Source organism: Podarcis raffonei, chromosome 14, assembly GCF_027172205.1.
Source record: "Podarcis raffonei isolate rPodRaf1 chromosome 14, rPodRaf1.pri, whole genome shotgun sequence".
NCBI lineage: Eukaryota > Metazoa > Chordata > Lepidosauria > Squamata > Lacertidae > Podarcis > Podarcis raffonei.
In genome coordinates, this window is record NC_070615.1 from 46,733,174 (window position 1) to 46,751,502 (window position 18,329).

The following is an 18,329-nucleotide window of genomic DNA, read 5'->3' on the forward strand; positions in this document are numbered from 1 at the left end:
CCAGCATTAGGTCACCCAGAAATATGAATGCTGTGCTGTTTTCCCGGGCCGGCAAAAACCACAAAAGCTTTGCTCTGTTATTTTTCCTCATACGTTCCAGCAGTTCCTAATTCCTTAGACATCTGTCCCTGGCCAATTGCCTGAGCAGCCTCGGCCCAGTATACCTGAAGGAGTGTCTCCAACCCCATCATTCAGCTCGGACACTTGAGGTCCAGCTCCGAGGGCCTTCTGGTGGTTCCCTCCCTGCGAGAAGTGAAGTACAGGGAACCAGGCAGAGGGCCTTTTCGGTGGTGGCACCCACCCTGTGGAATGCCCTCCCATCAGATGTCAAGGAAATAAACAACTATCTGACTTTTAGAAGACATCTGAAGGCAGCCCTGTTTAGGGAAGTTTTTAATGTTTGATGTTTTATTGTGTTTTTAATGTTCTGTTGGAAGCCGCCCAGAGTGGCTGGGAGGCCCAGCCAGATGGGAGGGGTATAAGTAATAAATTATTATTATTATTATTATTATTATTATTATTATTATTATTAGAATTGTAGGGTTAGAAAGGACCACAAGGGTCATCTAGTCCAACCCCCTGCAATGCAGGAATCTTTCACACGATGTGGGGCTCAAAGCCACCACCCTGAGATCTCACGCTCTACTGACTGACTGCCCTTTAATTTGTCGCTGCTGCTGCCCTTTGGTGAAGTCTTGTCCAAACCATTAGAGTCGCCAATTTTCAGGGTTTAAACCAGGCTTCCTCAACCGTGGCCCTCCAGATGTTTTGAGACTACAGTTCCCATCATCCCTGACCACTGGTCCTGCTAGCTAGGGATCATGGGAGTTGTAGGCCAAAAACATCTGGAGGGCTGAGGTTGAGGAAGCCTGGTTAAAAACATTTTTCAGGGGCTGCAGAAAAAAAGAGCACTCCTGGATCAGATCAAGGGCTTGTCTGATAGTCCAGCATCCAGATTCTTGCAGTGGCCAACCTGATGCTGATAGACAGGCTGCAAGCAGAGCATTACTGCAATAGACCTCTCTTCACATGCAATCGCCTTCAACTGGTATTCAGAAACATATTGCGGCCCCATTCATGCCACACTTTTAAACTACAACACCACTTTAAACAGCCGTGGCTTCCCCCAAAGCATTCTGGGAGCTTTAGTTCATTGAGGGTGCTGGGAGTTGTTTGCAGGCCCCTATTCCCCTCCCAGAACTATAATTCCCAAAGTTCCCTGAGGGATCAACTGCGCTCTGGGAATTGTAGTTCTGTCAGGGGAAAGAACAAAGACTCTTTAAATCAAAACAAAATCAGCAATGAACTAAACACAGATGGAAACACAGGCCAGCTTTCTAAATGTATGCATAGGCTTGTCTAAAGAAAAATGTTTTACTAGGTGCCGAAAAGACCACAGCGGAGGCGGCTGCCTGGTATCAAGAGTCAGGGAGTTCCACAGTTTAGCTACACTAAATGCTCGATGAGGAACGGGTATTATGGGGCACTTGTAACAGGGCCAGTTCCACCCATCAAAGCAGCCATGTGGGTATATTTGGGGCAAGGCGATCTCGCAGGGAAACTTGTCCCAAGTTGTCAAGGACTTTCTATTCTAATAGCAACCCTCTGAACGTGGCCTGGTAGCAAATCGGTAACGAGTGCAAATCTCGGAGCCTCCTTCGAAACACACGAGCACTTGTGCCACCCCAGTGGTGCTGTTGCTTACGAAGCTCAGTTCCTGTTCTCGGTTCACACACCTGGACCACATCAGAGGCAGCGGGACGGGGTGAGACCTTACATTCTTTGCAGGATTACGGGCTGCTCTGGCATAACCCAAGCGCAGCACGCACCTCGCCCCTTCTTGGTATGGCAATGCCCCGGGGCTGAGGCCCAGAAGGCTGACAAGGGGGTGACCTTGCCTTGGGATGCTGAGAACAGATCTGACATTTAAAGGCACCACCAGTTCCACATGGCCGTCGCGGGGGGGGGGGAGCGGCAGAACAAGGAGTCCTGCAGCCTTGTAGAGCAGCTGCAGAGGAGCATTGTTTCTCAAGTCAAGGAGCAACCTGACTTTTACCGGGGAACCGAACCAAGCCTGATCCCATAAGCTGCTGCGGTCCGAGAGGTACGCCACCCTGCAGTTCTCCCTTCCGACCAGAGCTCTGCGGTGGTGCCAGAGTCTAGCGCCGCTCCAGCCCAGGGTTCAAGAGCCGCTGTGAGACTGCCACCAAGTGGCCAGAGGAGACAATTGCAGGGAGGCCGGTGAAAAAGCCTCTGCATTGGCCAAAGCAAGTCATGTGACCCTCTCCAACGCCCTATAAAAGCATGCTTGCCAGTGTTTCATATAGTTTCCTGTGTGAGAGAGCCATTGCTTCATTTCAGAAAACAACATCTGGATTAGACTTGTGGAGACAGATTTCCAAGAGTTTCAAGGGACCATGTGGAGACCCAGCTCCCCACTTCGGTCACCGAGGTTACCATGCCACACTCAGGATCGTTCCTTTTGTTGTTGTTTAGTCGTGTCTGACTCTTCGTGACCCCATGGACCAGAGCACGCCAGGCACTCCTGTCTTCCGCTGCCTCCCACAGTTTGGTCAAACTTATGCTGGTAGCTTTGAGAACATTGTCCAATCATCTCGTCCTCTGTCGTCCCCTTCTCCTTGTGCCCTCCATCTTTCCCAGCATCAGGGTCTTTTCCAGGGAGTCTCCTCTTCTCCTGAGGTGGCCAAAGTATTGGAGCCTCAGCTTCACGATCTGTCCTTCCAGTGAGCACTCAGGGCTGATTTCCTTCAGAATGGAGAGGTTTGATCTCCTTGCAGTCCATGGAACTCTCAAGAGTCTCCTCCAGCACCAGAATTCAAAAGCATCAATTCTTCGGCGATCAGCCTTCTTTTATGGTCCAGCTCTCACTTCCATACATCACTACTGGGAAAACCATAGCTTTAACTATACGGACCTTTGTTGGCAAGGTGATGTCTCTGCTTTTTAAGATGCTGTCTAGGTTTGTCATTGCTTTTCTCCCAAGAAGCAGGCGTCTCTTAATTTCATGACTGCTGTCACCATCTGCAGTGATCGTGGAGCCCATGGATCTGCAGTGATCATGGATCGTTCCTAAGTATGCCATTTCACCAGATGGGAGAGATGCGAAGCAGAAGTCCCATTCTCCCCTGTTTTGTTGAAAGCCCAGCTGCCTCAGGCAGCCCTCCCGGTGTTGCTAGACTACAACTCCCATCATCCCAGGCCACTGGCCATGCTAGCCGGGTCTGAGGGAACTGGAATCCCTCAATCTCTGAAGGACCAGGAGGGTCTCTATTCCCTGAGACACATCCCTCTCGCCTTTTCCCCCTGCTTGACAAGAGTCGAATTTGGCAAGCTGCAATGGCAGGTGAAAGCAAAGCTTTCATAATTACTTAAAGAGGGCGGAGGATGTTTAAGGTGTTGGCAGCCATCTGCATCCCATTAAAGAAACCATCATCATTCCTCCTCTTGGAATACAAAAACACGGCCCCTCCAGCTTCCTCTCGTATAGTTCGGCAGGGACGGACAGGCGAGGGAACTTGTTAAGAAGGCTTCTCAGCACAACAACAGACTCATTTTGAAAATAAATCTAGGGGGAGAAGGAGACGCAGGCCTGGCCCATTCATAAAAGAAAAACAGCAGCTATAAAAAGCCTTTGAAGTCCGTCTCAACAGCTCCCGGGAGGAGGAACATCAGTTGCTTGCGTTCATCAGTGAAAACCTTACACTTATTTGGGGCTGGCAGCAGAAGCAAGACTTCTAAGGTGGGGCGAGATTTTTACCCATCCTTTCCAGGAAAGTTATCTTTAAACTGCTCCAAAGGAAGACTCTTAAATCAAAGCACGCAGTGCTCCAATTCCCTGTCTTATTGGGATAATAGTAAAAACTTTCCAGCTCTGCCACTCTATAAGCGAGGCTGAGTGGTGTTGGAATAGGGCCTGGGAGAAACCAGGGTTCAAATCCCCACTCAGCCATGAAGCTCACTTGGTTAACCCTTCGGCCAGCGCCTGTCTCCCTCCCCATGACTTTGCCGGGGGTGTCTCCTAGGTCTAGGTCTGGGCCCTGAAAACTCAGACCCTTCAAATGTCCTTATTTTCCAGGGACAATCCCAGATTTACAGAAGCCGTCCCAGTTTCTGATTTGATCCCAGAACATCCCGCTTTCCCTTAAAGGTAAAGGGACCCCTGACCATTAGGTCCAGTCGTGGACGACTCTGGGGTTGCAGCGCTCATCTCGCTTTATTGGCAGAGGGAGCTGGCGTACAGCTTCCGGGTCATGTGGCCAGCATGACTAAGCCGCTTCTGGCGAACCAGAGCAGCGCACAGAAACGCTGTTTACATTCCCGCCGGAGCGGTACCTATTTATCTACTTGCACTTTGACGTGCTTTTGAACTGCTAGGTTGGCAGGAGCAGGGACTGAGCAACGGGAGCTCACCCCGTTGTGGGGATTCGAACTGGCGACCTTCTGATCGGCAAGTCCTAGGCTCTGTGGTTTAACCCACAGTGCCAACCGCATCCCCCGCCTTCCCTTAGGATGTCCCTATTTACATTGGATAAATGTTGGACGGTATGGAGTTATGTGACCCCTGAGCCAAGGAGATAAATAACTATACAACCTTTAGAAGACATTTGAAGGCAGCCCTGTGTAGGGAAGTTTTTTTAATGTTTAATAGTTTGTTGTGGTTTTTATATATGTAGGAAGCCGCCCAGAGTGGCTGGGGCGGCAACCCAGTCAGATGGGCGGGGTATAAATATTAATATTATTATTATTATTATTATTATGGAACAGGATTTCTCTATTTTCATCCGAGAAATGTTGGAGGGTATGCTCAGGATCTGGGAAGCTCCTGACCTGACAACCCTATCAATGGGACATTTTAAAACTGGAGTCCAACAATATTTGGACAGCCACAGGTCCCCCTCCCCTGCTGTATAGGGACCAGGATACCCAAAGGAACATCTCGCCCCTCTGTTAACCCTGACCGTCTCCATACTTGGAAAAGCCTCTCCCGTTGGCTTGGGTCCATTTCTCCCAGCTGCCTCCCAAGCACCCGACCTCTGCAGGTGCTTACCGTCAGCAAAATACCTGGCCTGAATAAATTGCCCCACCTCTTCACACCATCCCGCGTGTCTGCAGACATTCATCTCAATAACTCGCTGTCAACAAAGATTATCCAAATCTCCCGTGAAGGGGGTGAGATGCTCGCTTAATCTCCCGGACCGGACCAGTCACTCCGCGGCTGAATAGGGAGTGACTCAGGGAGCTGTTGCAATGCAATTAAAGAATAGGGACCAGCCTTGGCAAGGCGGCCACAAGACGGCATGTCCTTTTGGGGAACCGAGAAAGATCCCAGGCAGGGCCAACTAGGGGCATGGGATAACAATGGACAGGAGTCTGGAAGTCACACCTAGGTGTGACGGGGGAGCCCAAGATGACAACAGAAGTTTGAATGTGCCTTGCAAGAATCTACAGCAGCAAAGGGATGAAGGTGGATAGTTCAGAGCTTTTTTAAATGTGCTGTTTCACACATTAAACAGGGGCGTGGAAACTCAGGTAAAGGTAAAGGTAAAGGGGGCCCTGACCATTAGGTCCAGTCGTGACCGACTCTGGAGTTGCGGCGCTCATCTCGCTTTATTGGCAGAGGGAGCCAGCGTACAGCTTCTGGGTCATGTGGCCAGCAGGACTAAGCCGCTTCTGGCGAACCAGAGCAGCGCACGGAAACGCCGTTTACCTTCCCGTCGGAGCGGTTCCTATTTATCTACTTGCACTTTGGCGTGCTTTCGAACTGCTAGGTTGGCAGGAGCAGGGACCGAGCAACGGGAGCTCACCCTGTCGCGGGGATTCGAACCGCGACCTTCTGATCGGCAAGTCCTAGGCTCTGTGGTTTAACCCACAGCGCCACCCGCGTCCCTATGGAAACTCAGGGCCAGGGGCCAAATATGACCCTCATTGGCCTCTACACTTTGCACTTATATTTCTCCCCAGGCTCCACCTCTCCTCGGTCACTTCCCCTTCAGGCCACACCAATCACACCAGAGCCAATGCGGCTTAATGGTTAGGGCAGGCAGCCCCAAACTCGGCCCTCCAGATGTTTTAGGACTACAACATCCCTAGCTAACAGGACCAGTGGTCAGGGACGATGGGAATTGTAGTCCCAAAACATCTGGAGGGCCGCGTTTGGGGGTGCCTGGGTGAGAGTGTCGGACCAGGACCTGGGAGATCAGGGTTCAAATCCCCACCCAGGCATGAAGCTCACTGGGTGACCTTGGGGCGGTCACCATCTCTAAGAGTGACCTGCCTCACAGGGTTGTGTCGTGAGGATGAAATGGGGAGGAGGAGAACCAGGTACACCACCTTGAGATCCTGGGAAGATAACGGTGGTATATAAATGTAATACAGTGGTACCTCTGGTTAAGAACTTAATTCGTTCTGGAGGTCCGTTCTTAACCTGAAACTGTTCTTAACCTGAGGTACCACTTTAGCTAATGGGGCCTCCCACTGCTGCCACACGATTTCTGTTCTCATCCTGAAGTAAAGTTCTTAACCCGAGGTACTATTTCTGGCTTAGCGGAGTCTGTAACCTGAAGCGTCTGTAACCCGAGGCACCACTGTAATAAATAAACAAGGATTCATCTGGTCACAACCTTTTAAACTGCTTTGCCAATTTGGCCTGGAGCCAAGATTGAGGAATGCAGAAACATACTAATAATAATAATAATAATAATAGTAATAATAATAATTTTTAAATAAGCCATTCGGGCTGTTAGCTTAGATATGCAAGCTTTTGGTACGCCCACATTTATTCTGACTCCTGAGCAAGAGCTATGCAGAAGTGACAAATGCTATTACCAGACAAGGACAATTCAGTCTTTGGATTGGGCCCTGCGTCCACTTAGGGAACCAACCTGGTTGTTGAGAACCTGGTTCTCCATTCAGATCTTCTCAGTAATCTAATTAGCCTTCCTCTTCCCAATTAAACACTTCCTCCCAGGAAGTACCTTATTAGATGCGGTGTGATCCAGACGTTCAGTCACTTTACAACTAATTAATTAGACCTGCTGTGTCCCTCAGAATCTCTTGCTGTGACCTTCTTACACTGTAAATTCTTCTCCCCAGTTTGGTCCAAAAAATCCCCACAGTGGCATTTCCTATCTACACCATTAAGCTGGCCGCAAGGAGGTGCTGTCAATCAGCTGTTCATCGACACCTGGATAGCCGGGCCACTTCCCCAAGCCCTGCCAATGACCAACTGATCGTCAGCACTTGCAAAGCACAGTGCGATTAGATTTCAAACTGCATAGGTAAAGGGAAACGGGTCACCTGACTTCACTGTAATGTCATGTGACTGGCAGGTGAACAGCCCTAACCAGCTTTCAAAGCTGGCCCCTTGGGAGTGGGAGGGGAGGTAAGGATCTAATTCCACCGGGTGAATCTCTTTCCTCACCTGATCTATTAAGTGGGATTCAGAGGTAGACTGCCTCTGAGGCTGGAGGTTCGAAAAAGCCATCACACGCCAGTAGCCATTAATCAACCTCCCCTCCTTGTACCATATTATACAAGATAATAATAAGGTCATTCATTATATATACTTATTCCAAACAGCAATAATTGTCCCCATAACAACATGACTCAGCTGAAGTTTATTGCTTTTAAAATTGGCCTATAAAGAAACATTACGCTCGTTTAATTCCCACTGGTTTCGACAAGGAAAGTTAAGCGTGCACTTCAACCCTTAACTCAAAGGGATGTAAAAGGGATTAATTTCGTCCTGATCGTGCTTCGTATATCTAAGCCTCCTCTTGGAGCACAGATCTGTTGCCCAAAGGCTTTTCTGGGAAACAAGCAAGGGTGTGCCGGTGTCAAACAGACGGAGGCAAAATAATATTCAGCAAAAGAAAACAGGAGGCCACAGGAAGCTCAAGGTCGGGACAGCAACTTGACCAACAGCACCTCCTGCTGACGAGAGAGCTGTAGGACGCCTGAACCATCATCTGCGATAGGTTGGTCAGATTAGGCCCCAGTGACCCATTGGTGAAGGTCACAGGCAGAGGTCATTTCTCTACCTTGCAATACGGACATCTGGGATCCATGTTTATTTTATTTTTTAGTCTAAGTTTCCTAGCCTGCTTTCTAAAAAGGTGTTATTCCAAAAGCAGCATCCAAACGCACATCAAAACAGTAATCAGTTAAATATACGGTAATTTCAAACCACAGAATCACAGCGTTTGAAGGCCCACAAAGGCCCTCTAGTCCAACCCCCTGCAATGCAGAAATCTTTTGCCCAAAGTTGGCTCTCGAACCCAAAACCCTGAGATTGTCTCATGCTTTACCAACTGGGCTACCAAACTATTTAAAAACACAGGAGGCTAATCTCTTTTTTTTTATCCCAGGGGTCAAAATGACCCTCAAACAAACTTTTTTTTGGGGGGTCGCAAGCCAGGGGTGCCCCCCCACATTCTACACACCTTCGTCTCCCCCCACTTCCTCAGCAGATCTGTGCGGATTTGCTAAATAGAGGAGGTTATTGCCCAGTCCCCAATTTTGCATCAGGTAAATTGGCATCTGCCTCGGGGGCAGGGCAGGGCAGAGAGGTTTAAACACCCCAGAACGGTTGTCTACTTCATTTATTGGTTTTATTTATATTTTTGCCCCCGCCATATTTGAGAGGCATTATTTCGCTGGCTAGCAGCCACTCACCGATATCTTGGTGAAGATGGAAAGCAGGAGAGACAGGGATGAAAGGTATATCCGAATTCTCTCCCCGCCAAAACGCTTCTGGAGGTATTCTGGCATGGTGACAATCTGATCGGAGGAAGGGAAAGGAAGGGAAAGAATCAGATGCCAGTGTTATAATTCAGGATGGGGGAAATGCCAGCTCCGTTCAGATTTTAACGTGAGCCTAGCCCAATTTTCACTTTGCATGCAAACCGAAACACAGCATAATTTGCACTTTTCCAAATTTTGTGCTGCTGTTCTCCGGCCAAATAATGTGTACAAAAAAGTACATCTTAGCAAAAAGTGTGGATAAGAATGCCTATATTAGTGGGGGGGGGCAGATGTTGGGTAAAGGAATACATTTTTCTTATCTCTGGGAAAGTCATTTGATATTAGGCCTAACAAAAAAGTCTCTGGCTTTTTGGCAAAGGAAATCTTGAATAATTTTTTCAGCTCCTCATATACCTCGTTCCAAAATTTTCTTACAATTTTACATCCCCACCACATGTGATAAAAGGTTCCCATCTCCCTCTTACATCTCCAGCATAAGTTTGACTGCTTTTTGTAAATCTTAGCCAATTTTCCCAAAGTGAGGTACCAGCAGTAAAATCATGTTCTCTTTTATCATATAACAGGCTGTGAAATTGATATCCACCTTCCACAACCTTTCCCAATTTTCCAATTGGATTGTATGACCAAAATTGGATTGTATGACCAAAAAGGAATTTGTACCAAAAGACAGGTGAATTTTCATGGTGACAAACACTTGCAGAAATGTGGAAAACCTGCCTCACTGGGGAGTCACGCCGTTTATTATCTGACAGTCCCGGGGCAGGTTACGCAACGTAAAACACAGCATTAGAATCATGTTAAAATAAATTGTGGTGGCTTTTCACCCAGGAGCCTTGGGAGATATTTATTAATACTATTTGAATTGCCAAGTACAGAGAAGGCTGTGGGCCTCGGCCACCTGGGTAGGCAGCACTGAATTGGTATGGAAGAGGTCATAAAAAGCAGCTGTTGGGGGTGCAGGAAGGCCACACACCTAAGGACGGGACCAAACCCGGTTCCCAACTTACCCCTGAAGAGATGTAGACGGGAAGAAACACCCAGGCCAACGCCAGAAGCACAAAGGTGGCCTGGAAAGAGATATAAAAACACTTAAGTGTGGCTCTACACATTGGTGCATATGTGTAAAAGAAAAGGGATTTGTGCTTCGGACATAAGCACTAGCTGAAATTTCCAAAGTGGTTCAACCATCCAGTTGTTCCTTTTATCTCTTGGCTCCCTACTTTAGCATTCCAATCCCCTATAATGAGAAGAACATCCTTCTTTGGTGTCATTTCTAGAAGGTGTTGTAAGTCTTCATATAGATAAAGGTAAAGGGACCCCTGACCATTAGGTCCAGTCACGGACAACTCTGGGGTTGCGGCGCTCATCTCGCTTTATTGGCCGAGGGAGCTGGCATACAGCTTCCGGGTCATGTGGCCAGCATGACTAAGCCGCTTCTGGTAAACCAGAGCAGCGCACAGAAACGCCATTTAACTTCCCGCCGGAGTGGTACCTATTTATCTACTTGCACTTGGACGTGCTTTCGAACTGCTAGGTTGGCAGGAGCAGGGACCGAACAATGGGAGCTCACCCCGTCACAGAGATTCGAACCACTGACCTTCTGATCGGCAAGCCCTAGGCTCTGTGGTTTAACCCACAGCGCCACCCATGTCCCGTAAGTCTTCATAGAATTGGTCAATTTCGGTTTCTTCAGCACCGGTAGTATATTAATAGTGAAACACAATTAAGAAGTAGTTTAATAGTGAAATAATTATTAAGCTCTAACTGTATGTAGGTTTTATTTTATTTGTTTTTTATCTTATATTTAGGGAAATGTACATCCAGGGTTTTTTTCTCTTGAAATTTTTTGGGGGATCCCCAAGAGAGTGAAGCCCTAAGCTATAGCTTGTTTAGCTCATACGTAAATCCGGCACTACTCACGTTCCATTCGAAGCCGGCCACTGCTACCCCTCCTGCGGCCGCCGTGCCGGCCAGTCCAATGAAAAGGCTCGATCCTTCGCTGCTGGCAAAGAGTGAGGCACCAATCTGCAGGCCAAAAGCAGCCAATATTATTATTATTATTATTATTATTATTATTATTATTATTATACCAAACAAATTGCAAAAACCCTAAGCAAATTACAAAAAAAATAACAATAAAGCATTAAAATTATCAATTGGAAAGAGTTAAACATCAGGTATTTAAACGTCTCTCCTAAAGCAGCAGTAGCTAAAATGAAAACTCGTGTAACTTCTTGATATGCTTCTGAAACAAAAATGTTTTCGGTGGGTACCAGAAAGAAGGAGGACAGAGAAGAGTTTGGACTGAGCGCAGGGCCATCTTTAGCATATGCACCACCAGGGTGCAAAGATCTGCCCAGCGCCCCCAAATTTAGTTAATTTCGCGTGCACAGCGCCGTTGAGAATGACAAGCACCGTTGTTGAGTCTGACAAGCATTGCCATTGTGAATGACAAGCACCACCACTGGTGCAATCTTTGGTAAATGAATGCACAAAGTCGATGGTCCTTTAGTGAAACAGTAGGTATACATTTCGGTAATACCTAGGTATATATGTATTTTGTTTTTCTAGCTTGATCAAAATTATTTATTATTTCATAAGAAGTAGATAGTTAAGAGCTTAGGCGGCTTCAATGGCAGACGCTGGGCACCCCCCAGAATTTGCACCCCCAGGTAAAGATGGCCCTGACTGAGCAGGCACACAGGTCACCTGGTCCATTCATTTATTGTAGTGATACCTCAGGTTACATACACTTCAGGTTACATACGCTTCAGGTTACAGACTCCGCTAACCCAGAAATAGTACCTCGGGTTAAGAACTTTACTTCAGGATGAGAACAGAAATTGTGCAGTGGCAGCAGTGGGAGGCCCCATTAGCTAAAGTGGTGCCTCAGGTTAAGAACAGTTTCAGGTTAAGAACAGACCTCTGGAACGAATTAAGTACGTAACCAGAGGTACCACTGTATTTATATACCACTTTTTTTCCTCCAAGGATCACTCAGTTGGTAAAGCATTACTCTTCATTTCAGGGTTGTGGGTTTGAGCCCCACATTGGGCAAAAGATTCCTGCACTGCAGCCGATTGGTACGTACGACCCTTGTGGTCCCTTCCAACTCTTCCCGTTCTTATTTAATCCCCCACAACAACCTTGTGAGGTAGGTAAGGCTGAGAAGCAGGGACTGGCCCACAGCTGAGTGGGGATTTGAACCCTGGTCTCCCAGGTCCCAGTCTGACACTCCAACTAACCACGGCATGGTATTGGCATTAGTACTGCAGCAGTTGGCTTGTGAGATGCGGGTGGCGCTGTGGTCTAAACCACAGAGCCTAGGGCTTGCCAATCAGAAGGTCGGCGGTTCAAATCCCCGCGACAGGGTGAGCTCCTGTTGCTCAGTCCCTGCTCCTGCCAACCTAGCAGTTTGAATGCACGTCAAAGTGCAAGTAGATAAATAGATACCGCTCCGGCGGGAAGGTAAATGGCGTTTCCATGCGCTGCTCTGGTTCGCCAGAAGCGGCTTAGTCATGCTGGCCACATGACCCGGAAGCAGACAAACGCCGGCTCCCTCAGCCTATAGAACGAGATGAGCGCCACAACCCCAGAGTCGTCTGCGACTGGACCTAATGGTCAGGGGTACCTTTACCTTTACCTAGTTGACTTGTACCCAGCGGTAGTCCTACTCTGAGTAGACCCACTGAAATTAATGCACGTGAGTCACTTAGAGCTATTATTTCCAATGGGTCCGCTTTGGACGAAAGTGACTTTCTAAACATGCATCTAGAAATATAAATTAGCACGTGTAAATTTTATGCAGTTCTGCATGTTCTTGTGCCCTATTTTTTTGGGGGGGAACGCTTGCTCTTTTTCCAACAATGCATATAAGTCACCGCCCTCTGTGAGGCCTGGATGAAACCTTGTGGAGCCCCAAAATCAAACAGGCAGTTGCATCTACTTACCGGCCACCAGACTATGTTCCTCCCAGCCAGGAAGTATCCACTTAAAGTGTTTCTGTTTGCCCTGCAGGAAGACTGGACAGGCAAAGAGACGACTAAGCATGGGGTGGGTGACAGACAAACTGTGCCTAGAGCGTGGGAACCGGACAGAGACTTCCTGCTGCCCCACAATATAACCCCCAAGTACCAGAAAGACCACCTCCTTCCCTACAGAGTCCCCTGGGTCTTTAGATCGGCAGAGGACGCCCTCTTCATATTTCCACCACCCTGAGAAGTTGGGTAGGGGGTGGCCGGGTACAGGGCCTTCTCTGTGGCAGCCCCTAAATTGTGGAAATCCCTCCCCACAGAGGCATGCCTGGCTCCTTCCCTATATGGTTTGCATCATACGCTGAAGATATGCCTCTTTTCCCTGGTCTTTCACAGTTGGGCTGCGTATTTTTCAGACCCACCCTCTTCTCATTTTGAACATAGGAAGCTGCCCCACCCCTAGTCGGAACATTGGCCCATCTAACTCCTATATTGTTTACACTGACTGGCAGCAGCTCTCTGGGAATTCAGATTGGGGGGGGGTGCATTCCTAGCCCTAGGTGCCATGGATTGAAGATGGAACTCTTTGCATGCTGCAGCTGGTTCCTAAAAAGTTGTGTTTTAAATTGCTTTGACCCAGCCTGGGACCTTTGGGTGCAGGCAACAAAAATTCTGATTCAGAGAGGTGATAATAATTATTGCAGGCAGACATTTTCGAGACAGACACCAAAAGAGGGTGCAAAGCAGAGGTGAAGCCAGTTGAGAGGGGGCTTAGAGGGTCGGATTTAGCCGCCTAGGCCTGGGGTTCTAAACCTCAGCAAAAGATTGTTGGAATCTGTTGCAAACAACACCCAGCCTAGATGGACTGATGTTCTGGCTCGGTGCAAAGCAGATTCTTATTTAATTTCACCCTTTATTCAAAACTATGAGGACTAAAATCTTACTTTATTTTTAGAGGCAGGAAGGGTAATAATAACCATAATAATATTCCCTCTAATTTCTTACATTCAGGCATGAGCGCTCAGTAAAAATGGCACCAGTTACGTGCAACAGGGAGATATTGGCCGGTTCAGCAGAGGATTTAGATTTGCAGAAATGCAAACAAATTCTGGTGGCGGGGGAACTAAGGGGTGGGGGGGGGGGAGAAAACAGCCCAATACAGCTGAGCATGTTGTGTTCCCAGGCAGCAGAATCCAAACTGCATCTTTTAAAAAGCTGGCATCCCCCGAATGCTCAGTCCCATTGGTCAACTGAAGCCGTCGCATAGTCGATCGGGCCGTTAAACCGATTAAAGATTTGCCCACCTTACCCATATCCCCACTGCCAAATTCAAAAGGAAATACGCCACCACGACGATCACATCAGTAACGCTGAAGTGGGGTGAAGGAGTGGGCATTTCAGCCGGAGGAAAGTCTTCTGCGGACATCATGCCTGGGCCCAGGAACAAGGAGAGAGTGACCAGCTGCTTTCAAGAGTCAAGGAATTGATCATTAAACAGCCTGGGGGGCAGGCCGTTTGTGATTTGAGAAGCAGTACATGTGGGTGAGCTGTCTTGGCCCTAGGGCAGAGTCTGCCCCCTTTGTCAGCGGATACGAATGAACTGAGGCTTAATCAGAGCTACGGGGGGGAGCGCTAAATTTGCAAATTTGAATGCTGCTTGGCATTTTTGTTCTGATGAAGTTGCGTAGACGTTGCAAAAAAAAACCCCAAACCAATGTGCATGGCTCAGGACACCCCCCCACCTTTGCCCCCCATGACTGAGGGGCTCGGGGTTGCACAACAGGCTCACACTCAGGTGTTTTAGGATCATTCTTCAAAATGCTAAGGCGCGCCCTTCTCAACCATGTGCCCCTGGCAGAACTCAAGAAAACATATCTGATCCCTCCTAAGGCCACAGACAAACCCTGCCAGCGCAAAACAGTGACGCTTTCTCGGTTATGATGGGAAACACTGGAGGGGACTGGGGGTCTCCGTCACATAAATCCAACATGAAACCAACAGGACTATTCAGCTAAAGGTATTTGACCCATCCATGACTGCCCAGGGATGCGTGGGATCTTGTCGTTTTCAGTTTCTCACTTTTCCAGTCTTAAGCTCAGTCTTAAGCACATCTGTGACTTCCTCATGAAACTCATCAACGTTCTAGGTCAAATTTCTCCTACTATGCGTTTTGGCATGCAATTTTCCCCGATTCACACAAAGCAATTTCCCATGATATATAGCATTTTTGTAGGATACGTTCACTAATGTGTGGGTTTTTAAGCACATTTTGGCTGGTGAACTGCGCTGCAAAATTCAGAGAAGGGCGAATGTTGAAGGATAGCTGTGTTTCAGTTCCTGCATCGTTTTGAGAAAAGGTGAATTTGATGGGTTTTGCCTTTAAATGCTAACTGAATTGAGTTTCTCCCCACCCTCCCCCCACTCCACAGGTCCCTGCTTCGCAGAACTTGCACCTTGACATTTTTGTGCAATTCTCCCTTCAAATGTCTGTCCCCCCACAGGCCAACTTGTCCGCCCTTCCTCCTAAACATTGACACTCTTTTGTTAATGTGTCAGCCTTTTCGTTAACTAGCGGCATTGTTTAATGAGCGACTTCCGTTAAAGCCCAACCCAGGAACGCTGTTCCTGAAGCCTGTTCTGCATTCAACGCAGGGGCAGCTGAAGAGATATCAAATTCCAAAATGACACTCTCAAGGTGGGGATTTCGCATGTCAATGTTGCTCATGTGTCAGCTAGTTTAAGGAGGTTTGTTTCTGCAGAGTGCCCAGCTGAATGGTATATTAGGAGGTGTGGGAATGGAAGTTTGCAAGCAAGGCTAAAAAAGATTCCATAAGGGTGAGAAGGGTAAGCCCACTGAAGCCCACTGCTGCCCTTTTGCAAGGTGGGAAAAGTCTAGCAAAAACGTCAAAACGAGTTTTGTGGGGGTTTTTGAGAGGGGGAGACTGAAGGAGCGCAGAAAGCTGCCGGCAAGCACACACTCATCACCCGGAATATTGTTCCGCTGACAAAAAGAGCACAACCGCCGAACAAATATTTCCTAAGAAGCTCACACAAAAACAAAGTCATTTATTCTTCTCATTGCAGAAAATAAATACCAGTGCATACTCCATATGCTTTTCCTATAAAAGCACTTCTACAAAAAATGTCACTGAACTGCGTACAACAGTACAACTTTTTTTTTTCTTTTTTGGCTTGTCAGATGCGAACTTTATACAGTAGCTTTTTTATATATATTAAAAAAAGAGAGAGATAAAAGAATCGTATGTAATTAACCCTTCAAAGCACTTGCAAGCAAGCTGATTCAGGGAGGAAAGGAATGTGAACACGTAGGAGCCGTGACCCTTTTCTCCGAGTGTGTGTGTGTGTGTACGCATGCACACACGCACATTTGTACCCTTAGAGCTCCATCTCCCAGGAAGTTCTCCTGCGTGAACCTCATTGAAATGACCAGGAGAGGCAGGAGACTGAGCATGTTGTTCCAGCCCACAGCTGCCATTTCTGTGTCCTCTGACTCCCACAGGGCGCAAGGCTAGTTTTCGCTTACAGGCAGACAAGGATAACCTGTTCTATGGGAACAGGCCCTGCGGGTCTCTCACCAGGAGAATCCCACGCCTGGGGAGTCATTGCCCAGGGGGATAGGGCTTCTCTTTCAAAACCACGCAGTTGGGCTCCCTGGTCACCCAAACCCTCAAGAGACGCAGGGTCTTCTCCTGCACAGCCCCCAATGCATTTCAATGAGGCTCAATAACTTCTCAAAAAGGACCATGTCCTTAACCAACGGTGCAGCTAAACGTAACAGACTAGATTTTTGTTCTTTTCCCCCCCAATAAAAGTCTTTTTGCAAAAAAAGAAGAAAAAAGTTCTGGAAATTTCATCTACTAAATTTAAGTCATGGGGAAGGAAAGCAACTAAACAAAGTGGGTTCCATTGAAGGACAAAGTTTAAGCCACGATGCTTCACAGCTTGGTTTTCTGTGTAGATGTCCAGTTTGGCCCCTGAAAATATTTTCCCTCTTCTCCTCCTCCTCCTCGCCTTCCAAGGTACCAGTCAGTCATCCAGGCCTATATTCCTGAAAAGGTACGACATGGACTCCCCATTGTGGATTCTGCGGATGGCCTCCGAAAGGATCATGCTGATGTCCACAGTCTTAATTTTGGGGCACTGGAGCTTTTGGATCTCGTGAGGAATTGTGTTGGTGACCACAACCTGGGAAGAGAGGAAAAGAGAGTGAGGGGAGAGGTTGGAAATTAAGAAGGTGGCAGGAAGAGTCGTGGCCACAAACACCTTGGGATCACTTCTAAACAAAGCTGCAAAAGAGAGAGTGGTACATCTTCCTTGTAGCTTGTTGCTGGCAGTTCGAAAGCACACCAGTGCAAGCAGATAAATGGGTACCACTGCGCCGGGAAGTTAAACGGTATTTCTGTGTGCTCTGGTTTCCGTCACGGTGTTCCGTTGCGCCAGAAGCAGTTTAGTCATGGTGGCCACATGACCCAGAAAGCTGTCTGCGGGCAAACGCCAGCTCCCTCGACCTGAAAGCGAGATGAGCACCACACCCCACAGTCGCCTTTGACTGGACTTAACCTTCCAGGAGTCCTTCACCTTTACCTTTTTAGTACTGGATTTAAAATTAGAAACAATAAAGTTTTTCAGCTGATCCAATTTTGCTTCGTGTTGGGAGTCAATCAAATCAAATCAAATATTTATTACAGTCACAGACCAGCATACGTAGTCACTTAAAATGATGAGGCCAGAGGAACATTGCCCGACTGTGAGTGTGAAGGCCGCTCCCTACAAGGCCCTTTCCACCTGGCCTAGGGGGTGAGGCCCACACTCACCAGCCCTACTAAAGAGGCTCCTCATGAGGCCGGAGGAACATCGCCCGGCTAATGTTTTATTGATTTATTGATTTAATATGCTGTAAACCGCTTTGAGATTTTTATTAAGCATATAAAGCGGTATAGAAAATTTATATATATAATCTGCAGGACGTTTTAGAAAGCTAAAAATTATTAAAACAGGAGGTATATATAAAAGACTATAAGAATTGTGTTGGGAGTAAAGGAGGAATAGGAGGGGCCAGAGAGACCACGTGAGATGCTGAATAGACTTGGACCAGGGTGACCTGTGTTCAAATCCCCTTCTCAGCCACTGTGACCTCACAGCAGCCACACTCAGCCAGACCTGTGTCTTGGGGATCTTGTAGGACTTAACAGCTTCCTTCTGGCCCCATCTGATCTGAGCAGCCTGCAGGGTCAGGCTCCCTGGCCCATCTAATCCTGCATCCTGTTCTCAGAGTGGCCAGCCAGATGCCCGTGGAAAACCCCCAAGTAGGATCCGAGCACAAGAGCATCTCTTCCTCCTGTGGCTTCCAGCAGCTGGTATTCGGAAACATTGCTACCTCTTGGCTGTGGTGGGGAGAGCGCAGCAATCCTCCAGGAATTTGTCTTAATGCTCTTTTAAAATATATATATATATATTGGAATTTTATTTACAACATAACATAACCGCCCCCCACACCCCAATACAGAAATCCACCCTCATTAAACGTGAACATACAGTGAGCATAACATA

At 47.7% G+C, this 18,329-nt stretch overlaps 2 protein-coding genes across 10 annotated transcripts in view; both read right to left on the reverse strand.

The window, feature by feature from the left end:
* The window catches only part of SLC5A10 (solute carrier family 5 member 10), a 94,284-nt gene extending 80,076 nt beyond the window's left edge, over positions 1 to 14,208 (reverse strand). The window contains exons 1-5 of one of the 5 annotated variants that reach the window (XM_053364184.1): positions 14,068 to 14,206; positions 12,735 to 12,806; positions 10,705 to 10,809; positions 9,792 to 9,851; positions 8,695 to 8,799 (exon numbers count right to left, since the gene is read on the reverse strand). In XM_053364184.1, the coding sequence (XP_053220159.1) occupies positions 8,695 to 8,799; positions 9,792 to 9,851; positions 10,705 to 10,809; positions 12,735 to 12,806; positions 14,068 to 14,187 (462 nt within the window). In that variant the 5' untranslated portion in view covers positions 14,188 to 14,206. Of the gene's footprint in view, positions 1 to 8,694; positions 8,800 to 9,791; positions 9,852 to 10,704; positions 10,810 to 12,734; positions 12,807 to 14,062 lie in introns of all 5 variants that reach the window. The other 4 variants (XM_053364183.1, XM_053364186.1, XM_053364187.1 and 1 more) reach the window with 4 other exon arrangements.
* Positions 14,209 to 15,809: 1,601 nt separating this feature from the next.
* Positions 15,810 to 18,329, reverse strand: part of PRPSAP2 (phosphoribosyl pyrophosphate synthetase associated protein 2) — a 31,031-nt gene continuing 28,511 nt past the window's right edge. For all 5 annotated transcript variants that reach the window (XM_053364195.1, XM_053364192.1, XM_053364196.1 and 2 more), the window contains exon 12: positions 15,810 to 16,964. In XM_053364195.1, coding sequence (XP_053220170.1) covers positions 16,806 to 16,964 — 159 coding nt within the window. In that variant the 3' untranslated portion in view covers positions 15,810 to 16,805. The remainder of the gene's footprint in view (positions 16,965 to 18,329) is intronic.